This window comes from Engystomops pustulosus, chromosome 5, assembly GCF_040894005.1.
Source record: "Engystomops pustulosus chromosome 5, aEngPut4.maternal, whole genome shotgun sequence".
In the NCBI taxonomy this organism is placed as follows: domain Eukaryota; kingdom Metazoa; phylum Chordata; class Amphibia; order Anura; family Leptodactylidae; genus Engystomops; species Engystomops pustulosus.
Window position 1 is genome coordinate 131224430 of NC_092415.1, and position 27711 is coordinate 131252140.

General features: G+C 42.2%; 1 protein-coding gene across 5 annotated transcripts in view; it reads right to left on the reverse strand.

The window, feature by feature from the left end:
* Positions 1 to 2633: 2633 nt before the first annotated feature.
* The window catches only part of STX17 (syntaxin 17), a 91582-nt gene continuing 66504 nt past the window's right edge, over positions 2634 to 27711 (reverse strand). For 4 of the 5 annotated variants that reach the window (XM_072153056.1, XM_072153058.1, XM_072153060.1 and 1 more), the window contains 3 exons: positions 11575 to 11625; positions 8492 to 8578; positions 2634 to 2992 (listed from right to left, as the gene is read on the reverse strand). In XM_072153056.1, the coding sequence (XP_072009157.1) occupies positions 2756 to 2992; positions 8492 to 8578; positions 11575 to 11625 (375 nt within the window). In that variant the 3' untranslated portion in view covers positions 2634 to 2755. The remainder of the gene's footprint in view (positions 2993 to 8491; positions 8579 to 11574; positions 11626 to 27711) is intronic. The other variant, XM_072153061.1, reaches the window with a different exon arrangement.

Here is a 27711-nt window from a genome sequence, read left to right on the forward strand (position 1 = left end):
TCCTGGGTGAGAACACCCAATTATAGTTGCTGCTTTCCTACTTACACGCCTTATGTAAAGTGCCTTATCGTTTTCTATAAATGTGTCAGTCCCACAATAAAGTAACAGTCTTGAGGTAATCTTCCGAAAAGGACAATGTGTCTTTCCTGGTTTACTCCATTCCAAGCTGGAATACAAAGACTCTATAATTTGAAAGTCACCTTTACAATGATTAGGGGTTTGAGCCTCAGATAAAAATCTATAAGAACCCCTTCAAGTATGCATTAAAAAGTACCTATAAAAGGTGCACATACACCACATAAAACACAATGCTCAAAAGAACACTAAATAGTAAATTACTCCCACCAATCAGCAATAAGTCTGATTTAGAATAGTGACCACCAGCCAGCAAATACGGAGAAAAAAAGATTTTGCTTTACCCCAGGTATGCTTCTTACGTCTGGTTTGATGTGGGTAGTCCTGAAGCCAGGGAAGAGCATTCCATGGATGTAACAACTTAATGTCCCTGGCCCCCCACGTAATGACACCCTGCATCCCCCCGCCGTGACTTGTTTCTTCTAATAAAATGGATTCCTCAGAGGGCCATTAGAGTGGATGCAACAAAAAAAGGAAGATGTATGGACATGTCCTGGGGTGTATAGAGAGTACACTTGAGTGCAAGACGGACCCCCATGCGCCCCTGTGTGTGGGACCTAATATGTATGAAGTGCAATCTGCAGTCAGTAATCAGTGCTTTATAATATAGTAGCCATGCCCTCTGGATTCTTAACTACTGCTAAACCTGTGAAACACCATGCTTAGTGTACTCACAACTTGTGATCAGCGCGTGATGATGACGTGGTGGAGCTCCTGTCATGACCTGAGAGCGGAGGGCAGGTACATTGCGGCGAGGTGATGAATGAAATAGGTTGCCTCAGCAACCACCAAGTAATTCCACTGATCACTGGCTATAGTGATTCACACAGCAGGCAGGTTAATCATTGTGTATGCTTACACCGTCGGTTTCAGGATATGCAGCACATGGGGTAATCAGTGCTCAGTCCAGTAGAGGGGAGCCGGTGTCTGAAGTGTACATTCAATTTAACAAGGTAGAGACCATTCAGGTTCTATATGGATCTATATGATGGACGGTTTATGTTAGGTGGTTTAGATAAAACAAGCATATTGCAGTTGCTCATTTAGGCCATTTGGTGCCATGGTACCCAAGCTATGGATCCATCTGGCCTCTGTAGGACTACACGGTTCCAATCCCCTTCCCTCTCTGGGTATGGCATCCTGGTAATCCCCACAAATCTTAACATCCAAAATTCACCACCATGATGCTGCTCCATATGTCTGGCCAGTGGTTTATCTCTGTTCTTTTGAATATCGCCCAGATGTTCGTTGATTCTCCTACAAAACTCTGGTCTTCGTCCCCACATATTCCATGCCACATGGACATGTAGATTTGTATATGGCCCTCTTGGGACAAACAGTATATGATATATTTTGGATGCGGGTGTTTCCTGCTTCTCTGACATCACCGATTGTTAGGGGCGCATGGGGATCGCAAGGTGATACCCACCCGCTGACATCACAACGCTGATTGGTCCTGCAATGTCAGTCGCTGAAACTGGCCAGTCACCCCCTCATCCAGGGTCACCTCTCCAGACATTTCAATAAATCTGTAGTTTCCCTAATGTATGTAGGTAGAGACACCACTAAAGGTCTAAGGATCTTAGCTACGTAGATGCCTATGTTTTGACATAGGGAGTTAACCCCTGACACTATTGGCCTCCCCTTCAGGAAGTCGTATTCAGCATCACTAACCAAACCATCAAGCTTTGGTCAGAATCCGATCGAGCTTACGGTGGTAATCAGCAGTAAAGTTTGAGCAAGATGCCCAGACACCACCTTGTTACTACTAGGGATTCTAACAAATCCATATTAGTGACCAACTTCTGATCTCTGTACTGTAGAGTTATAGAATATTGCTACTTTTCCATTAACAAAGACCACCTGGTGCCAATCTGTGACTGACTGGCAACCGCTCTTGGACATCCTACTAAGTTGCTGGCATCATTTTGTGGTCCAGGCTGGCATACAACTGTTTAACTTCCTACCACAAGATTATTTTATGAGTAGTATTAACCGGTGAATGATGATGGTATTTCCCTAATGACTTGATTCCCCGACCCCACACAACTATACAAATGATTCCCTGCCAGATGTCTCCTGTGAAGATTCCCGTGCAGACAGCTACTAGGGATGAGTTGGTGTGGCTTGGAGGAAGAGGCAACCAGACTTTTTTTTATTGTCTGGTTTTACTTGTTTATGTTTTATTTTACTGTAAGGCCTTTCTTGTTTTACTCCCCTAATGCACCTCTCCCCACAAACACTACAAGACTAAGCTATATTCCATCAATGAACATAACCTCATTAAATGCACTGGATCCTAACAGCACAAAAGGACCTAAGTGGATTTAATTGAGTTGAACACTTCTTGCAGGATGATGTACAAATGACCTTGGTCCCCTCCCTTTCCATCCAGTCCCATTTTCTTTCAACTTAAGGTTTGCTTTGTTGACCCTAATAAAATGCCCTGTTGTATCATATAAAAAAAAATAAACACATTGAAAAAAAACAAGGAATAATGTTAAAACATGCATCTCAAAATGTATTTTCATATTAATACCACACATCTGTCCAAAAGATACTGAAAACCTTTACAAATCTTTATTTACAAACACTTTACAAGTTAAAATACATTATTGTTTCAGGTGCATTTCTTTTCTTCATTTGGATGGTATTCTATACTGGATCTCTGCTCTGTTCCCACATTTTCCTTTTTTCTCTGTAAAACTTTTCCTCCCGTGAAGCCTAGAAGTCCACCACCAATCGCAGTAGCAATGCCAGCCACTTTAAATCCAGCCATCAGGCCAATAGGGCCCCCAACTATTCCACCAATGAGAGCACCTGCTGCAGGAAGCAGTGACAGCTTGTATTGTAACACCTTGTGAAATAATCATAAATAAAAAGAAAATTTAAGCATCATTACCAAATGCACTCTAAATTATTTTTAGGTTGCAAAAAATAATTAAGAAAACAATTTTACACTTATAGACAATCTCTGAAGTTACTATACCCTTGTGAATTATATATCTCAATTCACAAATATTTTACTGGCATACCTTAAAAGACTAAACTTTATATTCATTATTAAATATGTATGGTTCACAGTGTGTAAGGGGCCTCACTGACATACTGGATGTAAATAAAATTTTACTCAGCTTTAGGTTCAAAAACATCACACATTTTCACCATCTTAACCCCTTCCTGAAGAGTGCCTTCATAGTATGGCGCGCTTCGGGTCCCAGTGCATGGAGAGGACCAAAAAGACGCCCATCGGGGACTGGCAATTGGTCGCCATGACAGCCTTAGGTCTCCCAAAGTCTCGTTTTAACCCATTCATTACAATGTGCAATTTGCACATTTTAATGAATGAGGTTGAAAATTCCCATATACTGCCATACTGTAGTATGGCAGTATATGGTAGGATCGAACAGACAACCTAGGGTTAAAGTACCCTAGGGAGTCTCAAAAATAGTGAAAGTAAAAATAAAAAGAAAGTGAAAAAAATATATAATAATAATTAAAAAAAAAATTCTCCAGAACGCCCCCTAATTTGTGTGCAGCGTGCGCCAGAAGTGTATCTCAGACACTTCTTAAATATCTGTGCTGTTTGCAATGAAATTAACGTGCAAGGACCTTAGTAAATGTGGGCTATTGTGTTCGCTAACTGTGTAAGAAGGCTGAGGGCGCATTCACACGATGTGTTGCATTGCGTTTTTTGATGCGTTTGTGACGCATTCTAAAGGCTTCAGCCTTGATCAAATGCTATGATTGCGTTTCCACTGCATCTGCTAAAACGCAATGTAACCTCAGCATGTAATCAAGGCTGACGCGTTTGTTCAATGAAACTCTCACAATGATCAGAAAAAAAACTTGTATATGAAACTCGACAATATATTCTTGTTTTTAGAAGTAAAGGACATTTCATGCAACAAATTGGCAAAAAAACTGAAGATTTCTTACAATGTGTTATTTTGTTATCCAGAGTACAATTAAGAAACTTGTCTTCATGGGAATACCCCTTTATGAAAGGCTCTGGGTCATTGGAGCCGAAACGTCTATATACACAGGAAAGGAGAAGTGCATTTCTGTGTATATATATTGTGGCAGGGTAGGTGCCACTAAAGCAGATTTTGGGTATGAAGGGTGTATTTTGCTGGAAAAGCTGAGCAGATGGCAGACTTGGGAGAGTTGGGTCTGTCTGATTAAGTTTAATTAGCAGCCAGCTGGAAGTCGTGCACAAGTACCTGGTATAGACTTCCCACAATAGCTCCACCCTGGGGAAGAGACAGGCTACGTCAAAAGCCTGTGAAGCTGTGGCAGTGAAGTGACACTGAAAGTTTTTGGGGTGCCAGGCACCTGGTGAGGTAGGGAGCCTTGATGTATAGATAGTACTGGAGAGGCTTAGGCTGTATTTTTGCTGTTTTGTTTATTTTGTTTAACTGCCGAATATAACTGGATGCAATCAGTTGTACCCAAATCGCACATTGCGGACAGTGAATTTACCAGTGTGCTAACCCAGGAGAAGATGTTCCCAGACCTAATCCCTTACTATATATATCAGTACATATATATATATGCACAGCAATGCACTCCGGGATTTAAAAGTGAAGCAAACATACCGATTTATTCCAACATGTGGCAGAAGCCTGGAGCCTTCTTCAAGCAAATATGTATACAAACTGTGTACAAATTTATACAATATACAAAGGAAGTGACATCATTACATCGATATATAAAAACCTAAATATATCTAATGTTAAAATGCGCAAGAGATATAATCTCTAATTTTTACCGATAGCAGTCTTCCCTTATCCAATATGGTGACGGTGGCGACACTATTCCATGCGCGCCCGCCAAAGTCGTCATGTGATCTCCCTTTACCCACAATTCCTAACCTGAAATGTAGTCATGTGACCAAGGACATGCGCAATGACCAAGGCAGCACGCTGACTTTGTTAGATCCGGTCTTAGCTGATTCTTAGGTGGGCAAACGTTATTCTATAAATAAGCACTTGTGAACTTTATGTTACAGTTTGGTAAATACTGAATAACATTAATATGAGATATGAACACTAAGAAATGAATTACTTTATGAATTGATGAGGTCAGATATTTTTATACATCGATGTAGTGATGTCACTTCCTTTGTATATTATAAAAATTTGTACAGTTTGTATACACCTTTGCTTGAAGAGGTCCCCAGGCTTTAGGAGCTGAAACGTAGCTTGGCACATGTTGGAATAAATCAGTATGTTTGCTTTACTTTTAAATCTCGGAGCGGTACCATTTTCATTTTATTTAAATTTTGGAGGGACTCTGCTCTGGGTTCTGGAATGTGCACCTGAATTTAATTCACTTTACAGAGAGTGCTGCTACAATTGTTTTGCGAATATATATATATATATATATATATATATATATATATATATATATATATATATATATACACTCACCGGCCACTTTATTAGGTACACCATGCACCATGCTAGTAACGGGTTGGACCCCCTTTTGCCTTCAGAACTGCCTCAATTCTTCGTGGCATAGATTCAACAAGGTGCTGGAAGCATTCCTCAGAGATTTTGGTCCATATTGACATGATGGCATCACACAGTTGCCGCAGATTTGTCGGCTGCACATCCATGATGCGAATCTCCCGTTCCACTGCATCCCAAAGATGCTTTATTGGATTGAGATCTGGTGACTGTGGAGGCCATTTGAGTACAGTGAACTCATTGTCATGTTCAAGAAACCAGTCTGAGATGATTCCAGCTTTATGACATGGCGCATTATCCTGCTGAAAGTAGCCATCAGATGTTGGGTACATTGTGGTCATAAAGGGATGGACATGGTCAGCAACAATACTCAGGTAGGCTGTGGCGTTGCAACGATGCTCAATTGGTACCAAGGGGCCCAAAGAGTGCCAAGAAAATATTCCCCACACCATGACACCACCACCACCACCAGCCTGAACCGTTGATACAAGGCAGGATGGATCCATGCTTTCATGTTGTTGACGCCAAATTCATGTTGTTGACGCCAAATTCTGACCCTACCACCCTACCATGCTCTTCTGCCTACCTTGGTTGTAACGGGTGGCGATTTGAGTCACTGTTGCCTTTCTATCAGCTCGAACCAGTCTGCCCATTCTCCTCTGACCTCTGGCATCAACAAGGCATTTCCGCCCACAGAGCTGCCGCTCACAGGATGTTTTTTCTTTTTCGGACCATTCTCTGTAAACCCTAGAGATGGTTGTGTGTGAAAATCTCAGTAGATCAGCAGTTTCTGAAATACTCAGACCGGCCCTTCTGGCACCAACAACCATGCCACGTTCAAAGGCACTCAAATCACCTTTCTTCCCCATACTGATGCTCGGTTTGAACTGCAGGAGATTGTCTTGACCATGTCTACATGCTTAAATGCACTGAGTTGCTGCCATGTGATTGGCTGATTAGAAATTAAGTGTTAACGAGCAGTTGGACAGGTATACCTAATAAAGTGGCCGGTGAGTGTATATATATATATATATATATATATATATAAATCTCCCCCGTAGCAATGGATGAATTTGCGTTCTTTTGAAAATTCACATTTTTCCGCCATTGCGTGACTTTAGAGTTGTGTTTTTCTCTCGCTAAAAAAACCCACCAAAAACAATGTTTGCTCACAAATTATATGTCAAGAATCTACATAGGACTAATAATAAATCTCCCCCGAAATGTGTATAAGTACAGAAATTAGTGCAGTCTCCTGTCACCACATTGTTATATAATATAATTGTTAATAAGGAGGGCTGTATATAACGAAATGTACCACTATATGGTCACTGTATGGTGGAATACTGGAACACCTGGGTTGGGGGCCCACTTGGGTTGGTTTTTGCCTTACCCTAGCTGAACCCCTAGCTACGACTCTGCATGTGGGGTATGTACAGTATGGACTCCTCACATCTTAGTATTTTTAGGAAAGTACATTTTCTTTATACAATTAGTCTGGATTTGTACATATTTAAATGATAAATTTTGAATCTTCGTGTAAGGATTGAATTTTATTACTGCTGCATCGGAAAAGTGAGTTTTGACTTTATTTTTTATCTTGTATAAGCCGAGTTTGAGTGTTTCAGCACATTTTTTTGTCAGCTTATACTCGAGTATACACAGCATGTGAACATGACTATGACTATGAGATATCTGTGAAATCTACACATGTTCCTCTATTACAATTAGGAGATGTGAAGTTTTATACATTTACAGTGGCTTCAGTGCCTCAGATAGATAACTTATGTGGGTGCGTTCACACGTGGCATTCTGGCGCATGCATTTTTATTTTACTATGCGTTTGGTTGCTTTGAAGCAGACAAACGCACAGTAACATGAAAATGCATTCATCCTTTCAGAAAGCCACGTGTGAACGCAGCCAGAGGCCAAGCAAACTAATCTTAAAAGTAAAAGTACACAAATATGTTTTTAAAGATCCATATGTATAAGACTAAAATGCATAAAACAAAACACTGGATATAAAAATGATGTCCATCCACTAGACCATGTGCTTTACAGTGTATACTTCTAACATAACACATTAATTCAAGCTACTAACTATCATTTCATATCTCGCTCATGTGTAGATGTAACCAAACTCTACACATAAGTAAGCAAGAAATAAACATAGTTTCCATACTTGAGTGCACAATCTCCTATATGGAGACCCAGAAGGCTTAGCTCTTGTACAGGGACGTATGGAGCAGGACACAGTGCCCAGCCTTGACTATAACTCATCATAAAAAGGACAGGTTGGCCATGAGTACTGTATGATTACTGCTTACCAACTGATATCCGCTATACTATGCATGATATTTCTGAACAGTAGGATATATTGTTTGTTCTGGCACATCAAAAGAAATAAGTAAAGATTGAAGGTCATCTACAAACATGCTTGAATCAATGTGTAAATGCAATACAAACCCACGTGTGGTCTCACCCTAAAGGGTAAAAATAAATAAGAACCATAGATAAGCTGCATTTCAGCCCATGGAAATGCCACATATATATTTGAGGATTGTGACATTAATCTTGAGGTTACTTGGAGACAACAGTGTGCTTTTAGCTTTAAATAGTTGACTTTGTAAAATAATCTAAAAACAACTAAATGCAAAATGCAGGATGGCTACTTCTTAGTGCTTAAAGAATGAATGTGATAGCATATCACAGCAGAGATTGATTTCTTCTTCACTGCTCCCTCCTTCTTACCCATGTGTCATTTCTTTCTTATTTCCTTAATTGCTGTTTCCCTCAGCATTAAAGACGGCAGATCAATTGGGTTAATACAGAAGATTGCTGGTAGGCACAGTACCATCGATTCAACAGCAGGAGCATATCCCTACCTTCCCCAGGTTTTTGGTTCCCTCTTCAACATTCACAGCAGCAGTGTTGACATGGTCTTCAATGCTGTCAATCTTCTCCTGCTGTGTCTGGATGCAAAGGAATTATGAGTGAGATTTCCTGCTGGGAACCAGCAGAAAGCCAATACACACTATTTAATTTTTGTAATCAGGGACCCTGCAGCAGCTTTCATCTGTAGCGCTGTGTAGCTGCACAGCTGTTAATGGCAGTTCACTAATAGCACCTGATAAACAGTGCTGGAAGGGGAAAGAAATTAAAGTTAAAGAATTAACTATTTGTTATCTGTCTCCCTTCTACCTCTAGCCTGAAAAAAATAACTTAACTGTCTTTGTTACACAGAGAGCTTACATTTAATAATGTGGTAGAAGCATCAACACTTTTAGCACTTTTCATGTATATGGAAAAGTGGTCCTCATCTTGAACATTTCTAGTATACCTCTAGCACCTGCACCTTTCTCAATAGTGGAACCGGACATGCTTAGGCAACTCTACACTTACTCCAACTCATAAATAATATTACTCTAAATATATAATACTATATCTTTGATTTTATAATTTATCTGAACTGTCTGATGATGGACTTTTTCTGTTTTCCGTTTCTGTTCTTCGCTCCCAACCTTCAAAAATGTAGAACTTTTTGATTGTTTCATGTAAGGAGCTGCATGAAGACTTATTTTCAGCAAAATAAATCGTGCTTCTAAGTGGTGGCATTTTATACTCCTTGCCATGCACTAGAAAGCTGGTATACTAAAAGCAAGTTAACATTGTGACCCCCCAAGAAAGTCACTTAACCCCTGGCTCTTCCCACAGCCATAATCACCTAACTAATGACTGTGACAGCAGGCTCCTTTACAGATCCTACGACAGCCATGGATCCCTCCATTAGGGCCTTGGCTGTCATAGCAACCAGTCGACCCCCACTGAAGACATTGGCACCATCATTTAAGTGCCACCATCACGTTTGATTCCGGCACTTTAGGGGTCAACACCTGCGATCAGTGCCAGAGTCGAGGTGTTAGCTGCATAATGCAGCCAACACCCGCTGTGTATGGAGCGGACTCTGTGAGCCTGCTTAATACATCCTTAACAGACATGTGACGTACAGAAATGTCACATTTCGTGAAAGAGGGAAAATATTATTGGATTGAAGCATGGCCAATTACATTTGAGCAATTTTGTGCTATTCATTGTGTGGCCTAAATCATATTATAAATCTATTTTCACTATAAATTTCAGAAATTTTTATAACTAAATTATTTTTGGCAATGGAACTGTGTTACGTCTTTTACAGCAGTAACATCTGACTTCTTAATTGACGGCCAGGCATGAGCTCATAGAATGGGGACATGTGGTAGCTGCTAAATGAACAGCTAGCACATTAGCCTTCAAAATGACATGCACTCTGTTAGTTGTGGATGAGTAATAGTAATATACTATAGGTAAATCTTTAATTAGCAGAGGTGTTGCCTGAAAGAAGGGGTCTCCTCCCTCTGAAACTCTTTAGGTGCCACAGTTACAATTGACTGCATCGTCTAAATAAAAGTAATTTTTTTTGCCTGAAGAACAGAAGGCTAATGGAAGAATTATTTATGTCCTATTTTTAACACCAGCAGATTCATTTCCCCCTTCTGTTAACAAGTAGTAGAAAAAATAGTCCAACAGCTAGCATCTGTTTTTTTTTTTTCGCTACTAATAATGTAAGGTAACCTACCTGAAGCCAGTTCACGTCTGCATTTAGGCTACCGTTTAGCACTTTCAGTTTTAACATTCTGTAATGGATGACTAATAGATCAGTTTATCCCAATTGATTTGGATGGTCTTAATTTGTATCAGTTTGCAACATAAATGAATCCATACATTTTAGATGAATTAGTAGACATGAAAAATGTATATAAATTTATAAATGTCCATACAAAAATATGGTGGAAAGCGGTTCCAGGTTAAATCAAATTGAAGTTTTTTTTTTCTCAAAATGGAGACAGTGCCTCCCTCTCTTTTGATTTGATCTTCAGTGGTGACAAGACTTTTTCTGTAAATCTGTGAAATAGCCTGACTCAGGAGCTGGTTATAGTAGCATTGGCAAAGAGCTTCAATAAGGGCCTAGATGTCTTTTTTCAATCGTATTAACTAGGAGTTTTAAGGCCTCACGCAAATGACCGTATGGGGGCCCCTGATACAGCCACACAATTTGTAACAGTATCACAGCCCCCATAGAGGGGCATGGGGCACTGACAGCATCTGGTCAGTGTCTTGCCTCGGAGGAGTCATGTGCCAGAGGCACAAAGAGCAATGTATCTGTTTTTTTAAGTGATCCATTAAACGGCATCTGATAAAAAAAAGTTTTTAGTTTACAATACACTCTACTAAAATGGATCTTGGTGCTTTATTGTATTGCACCATTACAAATAAATAATCAAGTGCAGCAGACAATTGTATTAATGTGTCGGTTTTCAGACCAGTGCAGAGTAGAATTAAACATCTCCCCAGTGAGTCTGTGTGATTTTCATGTGCCTGTATTATATTGTATTTTTCTTATCACTACATTCCAAGTGGCACACAGGTTAGAGTATGCTATCCAAAACATCAGTGTTTGCAGCACAGAATTTTTTCTTTTAGATTTGTAGATAAAATCTACAAAATTTCTATTCTTGAAATGTTTCACAATTGTCACATCTGACGATTTGCTCCAAATTAGTTATTTGTTTAGTACATTTTTGTCAACCCAATTTTCTCTTTAGTGGCATATTTAGGTGCAGATCCACTCCAGTCTGGCAAAGGAAAAAGTCAGAAACTAGATGTGCCAAATTTGAGATGTTTGTTTGACTTTTTTAAAGTTGCATATCCACTGCAGACATTAGCACCTCAGATGGTACATTTGTCAAACTGTCTAAGCCATATTATCTCATGTGTAAAAGACATCTAAAGAGCTACTTAGTCACTTTAAAAACGGTGGTACATTCCTGACTAGTGATAAATCTGCCCCAATGCCAGACGAGAATCAACAATTTAGAAATGAATTAATTACTCCAAAGCATAGACATTAAGATGTGAAAAATATACTTACATGTACCAGATGCGAAAATTCATTTATAATATCATTCAAGTCCAATAAATCCTGGAAGGGTGAAAAATAAATAATGGTATTTATCTCAAAATGTATCAAAAAAACTTTTCACTTAACACAAAAAAAGATTTTGAAAACTCATGATAAACCATTAATACCATACTTGTTTTACACTTTAAAGGCCAGTATAGTTAAAAAAAAAAAAAAAACTTATAAAACTGAATAATTGCAGGAGGGGTTGTCACGATTGGCGCACATGGGTATTCACATGATCTGGATTAGATTAGATTAAAAAACATTTTATTTGGTAACTACCCTCAAGTAGTTAACCCTTCAACCGACGCTGCAGTCTTTTTTTACTTGATAAAGGAGTCATAGTTGATTACAAAACAAGTTGTGTTCCTGAGATACTAAATAAAATGTGTTTTAATCTAAACTGTGTTTCGAGGACCCGTGTCCAAAGGCAGCACCTGGCGGCGTGTATACCAGCATTAAAACACCAAAAATAGATTTGTGCCTTATCTAGCAAAACTACAAGCACCCTACTGGTTACTACAAAGTTATAATAATAATTCCTTTATTTATATAGCACACACAGATTACGCAGTGCTGCACAGAGCTTGCCAAATCGGTCCTTGTCCCCAATGGGGCTCACAATTTAATCAACCTACCAGTAGAGTACTACTCTATGAGCGCTATCTGATCTCCCCTTCTCCGCCTTTCTATAATACTGATTAAAGCATTTAGAAACAAAATTACTATTTTGAAGAATGTATTTAGGTTATAAAGAACACTTCTCATAAAAATAAATGGAACACTAAAATATCACATGCTAGATCTGAATAAATGAAATATTCCAGTTGCAATTATTTATTTATTTATTACATAGTGGAATGTGTTAATAAAACATAAAATGATCAATGAAAATCAAAATTAATATCTCATAGAGTTCTGCATTTGAAATTATGCTCTGTTGAAAATTTCATCCAACTTCAGTGGAAATGCCTCAAGAAAAGGAAATGAGGCCCAGTAGTTTGTGTGGCCTCCACATGCCTGTTTGACCTACCCTACAACGCCTGGACATGCTCCTGATAAAGTTCTGTATGTTCTCATGAATCATCTCAGAGACTTGGATTAAAGCATCAGTCAACTCCTGGACAGTTTGTACTGCAACGTGGCATTGTTGAATGGAAAAAACATGATGTCCCACATGTGCTTGATTGGATTCAGGTGTGGGGAACGGGGCGGCCAGGCCATGGCATTAATGCTTTTATTATGCAGGAACCCAAGGACCGCTGTACCTGAATCTTGGTACCTAACGACCATAAAGGTACCTTTGGCTAGCACATATTCTCCAAAGAAATTGTTCCACAAACTTTTGACCCAAAGCAAAACCGAACATGCTGGAGGATGTTTTCTGCTGCATCTGCAGACCCTGTGATATCTGTCACATGTGCTCAGAGTGAACCTGCTCGCATTTGTGAAGAGCAAAGAGTGCCAATGTCGTATCTGCCAATCTTAATGTTCTCTGGCAATGCCAATGGTCCTGCACAGTATTGGGCTGTAAGCACAACACAGATTTGTGGACATTGGGTCCTCATAATCACCATCATGGAGTCTGTATCTGAGCAGACACATTGATTTTAGTTTCCTGGAGGTAATTTTGCAAGGTTCTGGCACTGCTCTTCCAGTTCCTCTTTGCTGGTGGTTTAGCCAACCTACGGCCCCCTCCATATCTCCTCACATCTGCCAGGTATCTTCTCCATGCTCTGGACACTGATAAGCAGATCTAACCTTCTTGCCACAGCTCGCACTGATATGCCACCTTGGATCAAACTTTACCTGTACTATATGCAGAGACTAGTCCCTTGTCCCTTGGGTGTGGCTGGAGAGTCCCCCCCCCCCCCCGCCACCCCCAGGAAACTCCTTTTACAATAAAAAAAATGTGTCTCCCATCTGCACTTGTCCAGACGCAGATTATGACAGATGCAGACCAGCACAGGCTCAAGAATTGCCTGACGAGAAGGGGAGACGATGGGCGGGCATTGTATGTATGACGTCTGCAGGAGGGAAGCGATGGGGCTGTAGCAATGCAGGAGAGGGGATGTTTTTTTTTATATTTGAAATGGACAAATGACAGAGTGGTTTCCCTAGGGTGGTAGGGAACCGCTCTTCTCTAGTCATGCCCAGGGGACAAGGGACTAGTCTCTACATACTACAAACGTATATAGCCTGCCAGCCCCTGCCCCTCAGTATATAGCCTGACAGCTCCTACCCCCCCAGATCATAGCCTGCCAGCCCCTGCCCCACAGTATATAGCCTGCCAAGTAGGGACCCGAAGAGTAGTGGTAGGACACTAAGACAGAGCCGGCCCACCCGAAGCAAGAAGGGGACCTGCAGGAGGGGGGGCGTCAGAAAGGAGGTGAGTGCAGTGTTAATTTTTTTTATAGGCTTGAGTATAAGTCGAGTTGGGGTTTTCAGCACAATTTGTAAAATAACTCGGCTAATTCTTTACTGTGACAGACACCCCCCCCCTCCTACTGACAACACTCACTCCCCTCTCCAATCCTGACAACACACAAACACTCTCACCTTGCCCAAAAACTACACAGACTTTACTTTACTCCTGTTTCCTGTTCTTCTCCATGTGGTTTTCCCCCCGTAAGCAGAAAATGCTGTGGGGCGGGTCTCCCAGCTGCTCGGGGGCTTTGGGGTCCTTCTGGTCCTCCCCAGGATAGGGTCTAACTTGCTGATCAATGGGGGGGTATCAGTGAAGAGACACCCACAGATCATGAGAATGGGGGTCCGATGTACCCCCATCTGACCTCTTGTCGCTCTCAAGCGGAGCAGCCGGTCGCACATGGCTGGGCTGCCCTGTTCATCTCTATGGAGCAGACAAAGATTGCCGAGCCTCATACTTGGCAATCTCCATCAGCTACATAGAGATTAAAGAGCAGCCTGACCATGCACCACCGGCTGCTTCGCTCATCTCGGGGAGCAACAAGGGGTCTGATGGGGGTACATTATACCCACATTCTTGAGATCTGTGGGGGTCTCTTCACTGATACCCCCCCCCCATTGATCAACAAGTTAGACCCTATCCTGTGGATAAGGCCTAAAGTGTATGGTGGGAAAAACCCTTTAAGTAACGGGATGTTAGTCTTAATGCTAGGAGTCTTTGCCTTTCAGTGGACTACTGATCCCATCAGAAGACATAATAACTTATCACATAGTAGTCCTGCATTAAAGGGAAGGTAGCCCCTTGGTGAGTGTCCACAATCAACTGCAGTTGTTTTTATCGGGTTAAAGGGAGCTTGGTTAGCCGATTCATAGGCAGGTTTAGTGAACTCCAGTCATTCACGGCTCTTCTTTCCGGCTTGTTCGCAAATGACCCATCACTAGTATGAGAGATACAACTGCTGCAAGATGCAGCACATATGATAGGAGGAGAGAGCATGTCAGGTACTTGTGTAGCTGATGTCTGTGTCTCTCACATGTGTATAGGAGAACAGAGCATAACAGGTACTTGTGTAGCTGATGACTGTGTCTCTCTCATGTGTATGGGAGGACAGAACATGTCAGATACTTGTGTAGCTGATGTCTGTGTCTCTCTCATGTGTATGGGAGGACAGAGCATGTCAGATACTTGTATAGCTGATTTCTGTCTCTCTCACATGTGTATAGGAGAACAGAGCATGTCAGGTACTTGTGTAGCTGATGTCTGTATCTCTCATATGTGTATGGGAGGACAGAGCATGTCAGGTACTTGTGTAGCTGATGTCTGTATCTCTCACATGTGTATAGGAGGAGAGAGCATGTCAGGTACTTGTGTAGCTGATGTCTGTGTCTCTCTCATGTGTATGGGAGAACAGAGCATGACAGGTACTTTTGTAGCTGATGTCTGTGTCTCTCTCATGTGTATAGAAGAACAGACAGCACATAAAGTAACAACACTAGCAATTCTTTACTAAATTTGGGTGATATTCTTTGTGAAATTTCGCTAAAATGTGTAAAAAAATCTCCCCTAAAATTAAAAATGTTCTGTTTTCCAGGCAGATAACTAAATCACCAAAGTAACTTGATAACTAAAATTTCCAGAATGTCTACTTTATGTTGACATTGTTTTTTATGTATCCTCTCATTTTTCTAGGATGTTAGAAGGCTTTTGGAGGAATTTTTTAATTCTTGAAAATTGCCAAGACTCACGCCCACTTCCTCACAGTCACTCTGTATGGGAAAAAACACCCTTCTACACTGCCCCAGTTCCAAGTAACTATTTCTGTGCAGGCAAGAATTGTACACGAAGCCTGCTGTGAGTAAGAGCTAGCTGTGCACATACATGTTGGAGCACAGACTATTGTGAGCTCACAGACGGCACCAGACACAATAAAAGTGCATGCCGATACATTGCGCGAGTCAGCTGGAGTTGAGCCGCTTAGTGTGGGGGCAGTGCTGAGGAGTGGATTTTATCAGACAGAGGGAGGGGAGCCTGGCTGAGTTCAAGATTTTTAACTTTTTATAACATTTTTTTTACATTTGGAGTTGATCAAATGATTCCCTTATTGCTTGTTCAATAGTACAGAATTGCAGTAAAGAGTGTCTGTCTAAGCATGTTATAGGGCAGTGGTGACACTCAGTGCCCTCTCTGTGGGCACCCAGGCCATCACCCAGGTCCCATTTAGGACTCAATACCTTGTCCTGTAGTAACAGGCAGTGACTAGTACATGCCACGTTCAGCGCTATTTTAAAGTGACTAGAAGTGCAGCAAGGAGGAGCAAAGATGTGCTGACAGAGGTGCTGACAGAGCTGTATTATGATTGTAGACCCTTCTCCGGACCTGTGATTGATCCTGTTAAGGGACCTTAGAGGGAAACTACAATAATAATCCAAATTTCTTCTTCTTTCTACTGTATTAATGTCCTCAGGACACCAATACGTTTGAAACCTGTGAGCTATTTTAGTCACTTTAAATTGGCATTTGGCACTTTGTGAAAAATATGTGGCTTTTGCTTGTAGTTTTGGCACTCAATCACCAAAAGGTTTGCCATCAGTGTTATAGGGCCTAAGCATTTGTGCGAGTCATAAGTACATTTTATACGCAGACTAATAAAAGCTACATTTTACCGACCTTTATCAAATCAGTGACATCATTATTATAAAAGGACTTTTACGTGATATATCAAATTGATTAAATGCAATAGTTTTAGTGAAGAAAAGTTATTAACTATCATCAGTGGGAATGGCTAGATGGTTATCATCACAGGTTAGTAAAGAGAAGTGGTTGGAAGAAGCAAGGGAAGTTTTCTCAGAAAAGGAAGTAGTATGTTCTTGTGGCTCCAGGGCCGCCTCAGCCATGAGGCGGGATGAAAATCTTGCCTCAGGCGGCAGATGACAAAGCCCAAAGGAAGCGGGCGATTCGGGCAGCTGTCCGAACTTCTCACCCGAATTATAGAGCTACCGCTGGAACGTCTATGGCATCTGTGTATGCAGAGAGGCGCAGCATCAATCTATCTCCCTTCACAGATTTACGTCCTATTAGTCGCAAGGTGATTATAGGGAAATAGATCTGTTCGTAGAAATGGTAACTATATTAATTTAAGAATTTGAATGCTCCCAACTTAGACAGTCAGTCCAATCTAAGGTCGGCCATATAGGCAAGGAGTTAAAATCTGACCCTTCCATAGTCATTAAACAGTCTGAAGGCAGCAACACTGTAGTCATGGATGTTGCCGTGAATAAGGAAACGTGTCCCCATATATTAAATATATATAAAAGACTGTTATGAAAAATTAAAGAAAAGCTCTGGATAAGAAACTTATATCCAAGACGGAGTATGACGTCTTATGCCCTAGGAACCCCAGATTAGCTACGTTCTATGCTATACCTAAGACTCATAAGGGCTACCCCCCTCAATCCTATGTGAGGGATACAATGGAAGTCTTATTGAAATTGGATTGTTTACAGAACCAGAACACTAATTGGCGCTCCTGGACGTGGAAGTGCTGTACTCCAACATACCCCATAATAAACGTTTGGAGGCAGTGAAATCCTCTCATCTAGAGGGACACAATATAATCTCCATAATCAATTTGTGCTGAAATAGCTTGAATTCATCTCACAATTTTTTCTTGTTTGGAGACACCCTTTTCCTCCAGAGCCGAGGTACAGAGATGGGTAGTACCTGCACACCCTGCAAATCTGCTCTGTTACTGGGAGGATATCATTGTCTTCGGTGAAACAATGATGGAATATGCACAGAATGTTCCATTATGGCTTTGTTTCATAGATGATGTCCAGTTGATCTGGACATTGTCTCTTGAATCATTTGATTCCTTTGTCAAGCCCCTGAATGTTAACAATCTGGGGCTTACTTACACATCAGAGATTAAAGACAAGGAAATCACATTTCTGGACTTACAGATAAAAAAGGTCACTCACAGACAAGAGTGGCAACTTACAGAAAACTATATACAATAAAATAACTTCTCAGAATGAGACGGAATTGTAGCACATTTCCATCATAAAGCAAGAGATCTGACTAACAGATTCAGAGAGAGGGGTTTTCCCCCGTATATTCTCAAAGAAGCCTATCCACAAGCGCTGACTACCAACAGAGGGTCTTTGCTTATACCAAGACAAAAAGAATGCCATAATGGAGGTTCACGTATCATAGGGACTTATGATGATTGTCACATGGAGATAAAAGAAATAATAAACAACTACTGGGGAATTTTGAAATTGGATGAGAATACGGCCTCACTAATTTCGGAGCACCCATCTGTAACATTCAGAAGAGGGATTCTTAGAGGGACCTAAGGGACCATCTGGTTCATAGCCACTTTATGGATATGCAAGAAGAAGGGACTTGGTTCGACAAAATATAAACATTTGGGAGCATTTGGCAACTCCTTTGAAAGTGTGAGCAATGGCAAACAACTTGAGATCAGAGATTTGTGATGTATGTTGGGGCGTGGCCTGGCTATGGAGGAGACAGGACATGTGTAGAACCAGCTCCTGCTCCAAACCCTAATAGCCAGCGGTTTTGAAGCCTAGCACATGTGACCCAAACAGAGGAAGATGGTCAAAACGACTTACAAAACAGTTACCCGAGAAATAGGTAAATACCTTTCTCCCCTGGCAACGGTGGCCCAGTCTTCCCCGAGAGAGCAGGAAATGGCCATGCGTCCTGGCCGATTGCAGCCCCTCGGGTTCCGTACCTCTGTGAGCCTCTGCACACAAGCTGAAGGTGGGAGCCAACATTCACCATCCGCCTCACCTGGCACCGTTGTAGAAGATCCCTGGAGATGACTGGAATGCAGCCACCTTCAAGATGGCCGACGTACAGGAGGAGACTGCTCTCGCGGCCCCGGGACTTGCTGCCTCTCATGCGCCCCATAAGCCTGCCAGCCCAGCAGCCCTTGTTATCTGGGGTGGATCTCTTCTCTCCTCTGGCTCCAGCTAGCCTGCCAAGCTCTCCACACAATATTAGTGACTATCGGAAATGGCGGGGTGTGACACAGAGCTCAGAGTCAGGCCCAGAGGCCCTGCCTGCCCATGGAACGGAGATGCTGCCTCCTCAGACCTTTCGGTGGGTGGTTCCAGGAGGGCAATGCTCAGGTTTCCATCAGGAGCTTGCCCTGGCCGCAATTGAGGCCCCTCAGCAGGGCCTCCAGAGGATATACAGCTTGCCCAGCCACAATTGTCTGCGGGGGCACACGATACCGTTGCAATCCACCTTTGGGAGGTCATTCCGTGACTGCGATGTCCCCAATGGCCACGATCAAAGCACACTCTCCACATACTCCCTACACTGTCTGGCCTGATGAGAGAGGTCCCTGGCAAAGCAAGTCATCTGCCTCAGCCTCCCCATTGCCTGACATCCATTCCCTGGTTCTTCCTCCCACACAAACACCGGCTCAGGCTGATTCTTCTACACTGGCAGCCTTCAGTCCTGATGGGTCTCCACATTGTGACCTGCTCCCATCTGCTTTGTATGTTTCTCACCAACCAACACTACTCTCCCAAGCCCTGGAGGGACTGTCTGAACTATGTACCCTTAAAGCTCACCTGATGGCGATCCCTACTAAGGAAGATATGATATGGAGTGGAGCAATCTTATATCGCTGAGGTCACAGTACTGAGGTCCAGCAGGTCACCAACCGAGTCGCTGCGGCAGAAGCTGCTCATACTACCCTGACAACTCAGGTGGATTCTCAGGCATCCAGGCTCTCTACTCATACCTACCAGCTCCAATATGTAGCTGATCAGCTTGATGATGCTGAAAACAGAGGGAGAAGAAATAACATTTGGGTATGGGGCCTTCCTGAATCTGTTTAATCCTCCCATCTGCATGAGGTTCTGCGGACTGTGTTTAACTCTGTCCTGGGCCTGCCTGGGAGACTTCCAGGTGGAGCTGGATCTGGCTCACAGTGCTCTTCAGGCCCGCCCGAAGGCTAAAGAAAACCCCAGAGATGTCATCTGTAGGGTTCATAAATATCAGCTAAAGGACTTGATCATTACCAAAGCGAGAGATGTCGAACAGATACAATACCAAGGAAGCCGTCTACAGCTCCTACCCAATTTGTCCCGGTTGACGCTTTCTAAAAGGAAAGCCCTTGGGCCTTTTTTGGACTCCCTTCGGCTACACTTGGGGGTTCCCATTTCGACTCGAGATCAGGTGGGCTAGGATCACTTATAATATCAGGAACCCGATGGATATTCCAGCGGTGGCAGTGGTCTCAACATTCCTGCCCTGCCCATGCCAGATTGGCCTTCTCTCCCGACACCTTCAGACGCAGTGCAAGAGCCCCGGCACCCTCCAGGGGTGCCTAGGGGGATCTGTGAGGAGACTCACAGACTGCAGGAGGATCCACATGTGTAACTGTGGGCTCTTTTGCTAGAATGAGCTCTGACTAGCCTCTCTGAGTATTCTTTTCAGACTTATTGAATTCTAGTTTTGTGCTGCACATTTACATACTTGTTTTATGTTGTTGTTATAACAATGGCAATACTCCATCTAATCTTTCTCATTTGTCAAACACGGTGGCCTTGGGGGGGAGCCTCCTTTGTAGTTAGACAACCTTCCACTAGGGAATTTACCCACAGCCAGTCTGTGCATGTGTTTTTTCCCCCTTTTTTCTTTTTACTTTCTATACTTCTTGTTATTGAACCTGTTGGGTGGTGATGTAAACTTCCCATAGGTCCATTTTGAACTGCTTGCTAGGCTCTATTGTTAGTTCTTTTGGTTGTATTCACCCCACAGTGTGTGGGGTTGTCTGCCTCTTACCCCTTCTTCTAGCACCCCTCCTCTTACCTTCTTTTCTACCCCAACCCCCCCCCCCTTTCTTTCCCTCTAACTGAATCTACTCTAATCCCCTATTGCACTATATTATAGCCAAATACCTCCTATGGAGACTTTGAAAATAGGATCCCTGAATGCCCGGGCGTTGAACCTCCCCCAGAAAAGAATGCAAATCCTCCATGGCATGCACAAGCAGGGTGGAAAAATCTTATTCCTACAGGAGACACACTTCCAAAATGGTCATTTTCCAACAATTAGAGAGTGGCACCTCAGCACCTGGTTTCATAGCTCTAATCATGATGCATCCAAGGGCGTGTCCATAAACCGTGTCCCCTGCTGGAGGAGGGGGCAGTTTTGTGCGGACTGCTCCGCTACTACTAACAGTAGTACTTACATCATTCAGATGTAAGTACTATTGCTGACAGCGCCGTGCATGTGCGGCGCCTGTGAAACGTGCAAGACGTGCAGCCCGGGCCAGCTGCAGAAAGGATGACAGCTCCATCAGCCTCCCTGATGGATTTCCAATCTGTCCTAGACCTCCTGCTGGATATCAGGTAACTGTAATGTGTATATGTATGTGTCTTCCCTGTGTATATGTGTTTTTGGCATGTATATATGTGTGTACAACATGTTTTGTGTGGGTATAGAGGTATAACATGTAATAGCTGTATATATAGGTGTAATGTGTGTGTATATAAAGGTATAACATTTATTAGGTGTATACATAGGTGTAATGTGTGTGTATATAGAGGTATAGCATATAATAGCTATATATATAGGTGTAATGTGTGTGTATATAGAGGTTTGACATTTAATAGGTGTATATATAGGTGTAATATGTGTGTATATAGAGGTATGACATGTAATAGGTGTATATATAGGTGTAATGTGTGATATATGTGTGTATATAGAGGTATGACATGTAATAGGTGTATATATAGGTGTAATATGTGATATACAGTATGTGTTTATATAGAGGTATGACATGTAATAGTTGTATATATAGGTGTAATGTGTGTGTATATAGAGGTATGACATGTAATAGGTTTATATATAGGTGTAATGTGTGTATATAGAGGTATGACATGTAATAGGTGTATATATAGGTGTAATGTGTGATATATGTGTGTATATAGAGGTATAACATGTAATAGGTGTATATATAGGTGTAATGTGTGTGTATATAGAGGTATGACATGTAATAGGTGTATATATAGGTGTAATGTGTGATATATATGTGTATATAGAGGTATAACATGTAATAGGTGTATATATAGGTGTAATGTGTGATATATGCGTGTATAGAAGTATAACAGGTATTAGGTGTGTATATATAGGTGTGATGTGTGTGTATATAGAGGTATAACATGTAATAGGTGTGTATATAGGTGTAATGTGTGTATACAGAGGTCTAACATGTAATAGGTGTATATATACTGTAGGTGTCATGTATGTGCATATACAGGTTTTACATGCAATACATGTATAACATGTAATAGATGTGTACTGTATATATAGGCGTAATGTGTGTATATTGAGGTATAACATGTAATAGGTGCATATATAGGTGTAATGTGTGATATATGCGTGTATAGAAGTATAACAGGTATTAGGTGTGTATATATAGGTGTGATGTGTGTGTATATAGAGGTATAACATGTAATAGGTGTGTATATAGGTGTTATGTGTGTGTATATAGAGATATAACATGTAATAGGTGTATATATACTGTAGGTGTCATGTTTGTGCATATACAGGTTTTACATGCAATACATGTATATATATATATATATATATATATATATATATATATAGGTGTAATATATATGTGTATATACAGGTATACCATGTAAAGGGTGTAGATATAGGTGTAATGTGTGTATATATAGGTATAAATGTAAAAGGTATAGATATAGGTGTAATCTGTATATATACAGGTATAACACGAAATAGGTTTATATATAGGTGTAATATGTGTGTGTGTATATATATATACACATAGCCTTCAGCTGGTAAATGTCTGGCGGATTCTCCACCCCAATGACAGACTACGTACTACTACTCCCCATCACATGACTCATACAGCTGTATAGACTTTTTCATGGTCAAACATAAAACAGTGGACATGGCACCTTAACGACCACTTACTTGAAGATTCCCTAAGCGTACAGGAAATCAGACAAACCATCAAATCTTTTTCATTCTCCCCCAAACTACGTCCAGAGGCCTTGCCAATCAAATGGGAAGCCCTCAAATGCAAGCTCCGTAGTAAATTCAGGGATAACGGGGTTAGATTAAAGAAGGAGAATTCAGCTAAACTCGCTTCCTTACTACATCGTCTGTATTGTCCCCGAAGACATGATACGAATCAGAGACAAGATACGCCCCCTACTTGACCGAAAATCACTAACTCAGCGTATGTGGTTCATAAACCACCTATATGAACACTCAAATAAATGTGGACCCGCTCTAGCGCACTTCATACACCCACGATCTGGAACGGCACACATCCCCCATATTAAAACTGTGGAGTGTAAAGACACACACAACCCAATTAGCATCAGCCTGGAATTTGGGGCATACTATGCACAGCGTTACAATATTAGGAGCCAATATGCAGACCCAGACCCTGCTTTAATATCAGATAAAATTGACACCTACATTAGAGACATGCCCTACCCACACTTGAAGAGGAAGAGATTGAGGCGCTGGAATTGGACTTTAGTGAGGGGGAGGTAAACGAAGTTATCAAAAAAAACCCTGCAGGAAAGAGCGCTGGCCCAGATGGCTTCTCCCCGGCCTTTTATAGATTCAGAGAAACATTTATGCAACTTATGGCGAACTTATGGCGAAGGTGTTTAATTTTGTTTCTCAACCGGCTGCTTTCCACCCTAAATCCCTGGAGGCCACTATTAGTGTCCTTATAAAACCGGACAAGAATCCCCTAACACCAGCAAGGCCTATTTCCCATTTGAATGTGGACCTGAAGCTACATTCTAAAATTCTGGCAGATTGACTGGCCCAATATCTCCCAAAAATAATCAGTACTGATCAAGTGGGATTAGTGAGGGGTAGGGATAATCTGAACAAAACATTTCTCCTAATGGCCCATGCGCAGAAAAGATCAATCCTCTCCTCCGTCCTATCTATTGACGGAGAAAAGGCCTTTGACAGAGTACACTGGGGTTTTATGTCCGCAGCCCTATCCCAACTGGGGCTGGGCCCAAGGTTCCTGGGAAGGGTCATGGCCCTATACAATTACCCTACTGCCAGGGTTAGGGCCAAGGGATTCTTTTCAAATCCTATACACATTAACTATTGGACCCGACAAGGCTGCCCCCTCTCCCCACTCCTCTATGTGATTGTAATGGAACACCTAGCTACTACAATCAGGCACAACTCCAGCATACACAGTATTCAAGTAGGCCAGCACCAATATAAAACAGCACTATTTGCAGATTATCTTCTGTTCTACATATCCCAGCCCAGAATCTCCCTACCATCCCTCAAGGAATTTGAGATATACGGTCATTTACTTTTGTGCTAAAAATTCAACACTCGGCTTATACTCAGGTATACAAAAAAAATAAACTTACTACTCACCATTCCAACGGCCCGGACAGCTCCTCTTCATCTTCATGCCGCAGGTTCGAAGAAGACAGAAGAGGCGCAGCCACGGAGCTGCCACGGACGTGCGGCATGAAGATGAAGAGGAGCTGTCCAGGCCGTCAGAATGGTGAATAGTAAGTTTATTATTTTTTTACGGGCAACAGGAGGCTGGCAGGCTATATAGATAAAGGGGCTGGCAAGTTATGTAGATAAAGGGGCTGGCAGGTTATGTAGATAAAGGGGCTGGCAGGCCATATAGATAAAGGGGCTGGCAGGCTATATAGATAAAGGGGCTGGCAGGCTATATACATAAAGGGGCTGGCAGGCTATATACATAAAGGGGCTGGCATGCTATATACTTAAAGTGGCTGGTGGACTATATACATAAAGGGGCTGGCAGGCTATATACTGAAGGGGGCTGGCAGCTATATACTGGGAGGTTGTGACCAATGCATTTCCCACCCTAGTATATATGGTAAGTAACTTTAAGATTAACCTTAGCATATCTGAGGCAATGAACATCTCATTACCATCAGAGGATAGTCAATTCATCAAGGAACATTTCCCCTTCTGCTGGTGCCAGAATTCGATAAAAAAAACTGTACGCACTTAATTATTTGCCATTGCTAGATCGCATGCTGAGGGACTTAACCATGTATAATAGGAAGCAATTGTCTGGGTTTGGTCGAATCAATGTGGTTAAGATGGACATAATACCTCGCTTCCTCTATATCTTTCAGGGAGCCCCAATAATGCCCCTATCCTCGTTTTTTAATTCCCTTAAATCAACACTCTTACGCTTTATCTGGGGTACAGCTCGCCCCGGATTGGTTGGCGGTTTCTGATTAGGCCAAAATTAGCAGGAGGCACGGGGCTACCTGATTTCAAGCTCTACCACTTAGCATCCATCTTAATTCAACTGATTGGCAATTTCATTTACCTGACAAACAATGGGTACAACTGAAGCAGTATAGCTCTCTAATACCGATAGATGTACTCCCATGGGTGTCATCCCAACACATAGAAATCGAATCCCAGATGTTGTTCCTTGCCCACACTTTAAAATTATAGAGATCCCACATTCAGCGCAGGATCGTCTCCAGATCATTCAGTCCACTTACACCTTTGTTTCATAACCCTGACTTCCCACCAGCCTTCACCAGAAGTTTGTTCTTTGGTCGTTCAAAACATGAAGACATCCGTATGCACGATATGGTTGGAGAAGCAGAGATCCCCCTATGGATAAGTTATTAAGGGTGTCAGCATTCTCAAACCTCTCATGGTTATAAATGACACAATTTGGTTCCTTTCTTAGGCAAGCAGGGCCTGCAGCTGAATTTAATTCTCCACTCAGTCCTTTTGAGGCCTTATTTCGCTGAGCATCCCCTCCAGAACACTACATCTCCCAAATTTAGGGCTTCTTAATAAAGGAATCTGACTCTTCAAATTTGCCCCATCACGCTTGACGGGATTGAGATTTAAGTATACCTTTGTCCCCAAGGATTGGGACAAGGTCTTCTCGTTCACACAAAAACTCTCAGTGGCCTGTTCCTCACAGGAACTACAAAATTCTCTCCAGGTGGTACATTCGTTCTATTCATTCTATTGGAGATGCAGCACAGAGAGAGGAGACATGCTACACATATGGTGGACGTGTCATGGAATCTCTACTTTCTGGAGCCAGGTACTTGAGGAGACATCAGAATTTACAGGGATTGTAGCTCCCAAAACACCAGAAGCTGCCTTACTGTCAGTGCTCAGAAGTTGCCTTACTGTCAGGTTCTATTAAAAGATTTTCCTTATAGCGCCCTATTCAGTTATTCCTCGCAGATGCCGATCGACCACACCACCCACATTTTCCGAATGGAGGAGGCCATGGCAGACATCACAAGCACTTCTGAAAAATTTATAAAGCTGTGGCAACCATGGATAACATTCCGTGGTCCCAGAAATTTAAAGATATCCTTGGAACATGTTAAAGTCACTCCTACACACACTTGATCCAAATGACCCAGAGGACTGTTATACAACTCTAATTAACCTTTACGATAATTAACAAATCAGGCTGTATGATGTGTGCAGACTGAGCACATCATTGTAAGATGTCCCATGTAAACAATTGCTCTCTCCAATGAGGTTCTACCAGAGAAACTCACTCTGCCAATTGAATTTAGGGAAGGATGGATCACTCCTCCCTTCCCTGATGATGTAACCAGGGGCTGCTCCCTCAGAGCAACATGTGGTCATGTGACCCAGCAGGGGGAGTGTCAGTGATGGCACTTACCCCAGCTGATGGGAGCTATGATGCATGTTAGGGGTGGGGAGTCAGTTGCATATCAGGACATGATTGGCTAATAGGAGTGGGTTGGGACCTAGCTCCTGATTGGAGCAATGAGGGGGGCAGGTCTATGCTTAGACCCTTTATAAAGAGCAGCACACTTAGCATGGCGGCCTGGCATAATATCTGCCACATGTTAGGTTGAATGTCTGCAGTGATCTCCTGAGTAGGCAGTTACAGCACAGTCTAGGTAGATACAATGGGGGTCATTTACTAAGGGCCCGATTCGCGTTTTCCCGACGTGTTACCCGAATATTTCCGATTTGCGCCGATTGTACCTGAATTGCCCCGGGATTGTGGCGCACGCGATCGGATTGTGGCGCATCGGCGCCGGCATGCGCGCGACGGAAATCGGGGGGCGTGGCCGAACGAAAACCCGACGTATTCGGAAAAACCGCCGCATTTAAAAACCGAAAAAGTGTCGCTTGGGGAGCGCTTACCTTCACCTGGTCCGAGGTGGTGCATTCCGGCGCGATGAGATGACTTTCAGCGCAGCAGCGCCACCTGGTGGACGGCGGAAGAACTACATTCATAAATCCCGGCCGGACCCGAATCCAGAGCAGAGAATGCGCCGCTGGATCGCGACTGGACCGGGTAAGTAAATGTGCCCCAATGAGTATTGCTTTCTAGATGCAACAAATGTTGAAATAGCATCTAAATACCAGACTGTCAGTGAAGTGTGAAGCATATAAGTCCAGATAGAAGTAATAGATTGTGCCAGGATATGTCATGACTGTGGTGTTAGTGTTATGATATGAGACTGTTATAGTAGCCGCTATTTGAGAAGCTTGGGAAGATAGCATTATCGGTCAAAGGGTATGATTATGGAAATAACAGCTGTTCTTACAAGATAAGGCTACATTCACACGAATGTATGGGGGAACGTATA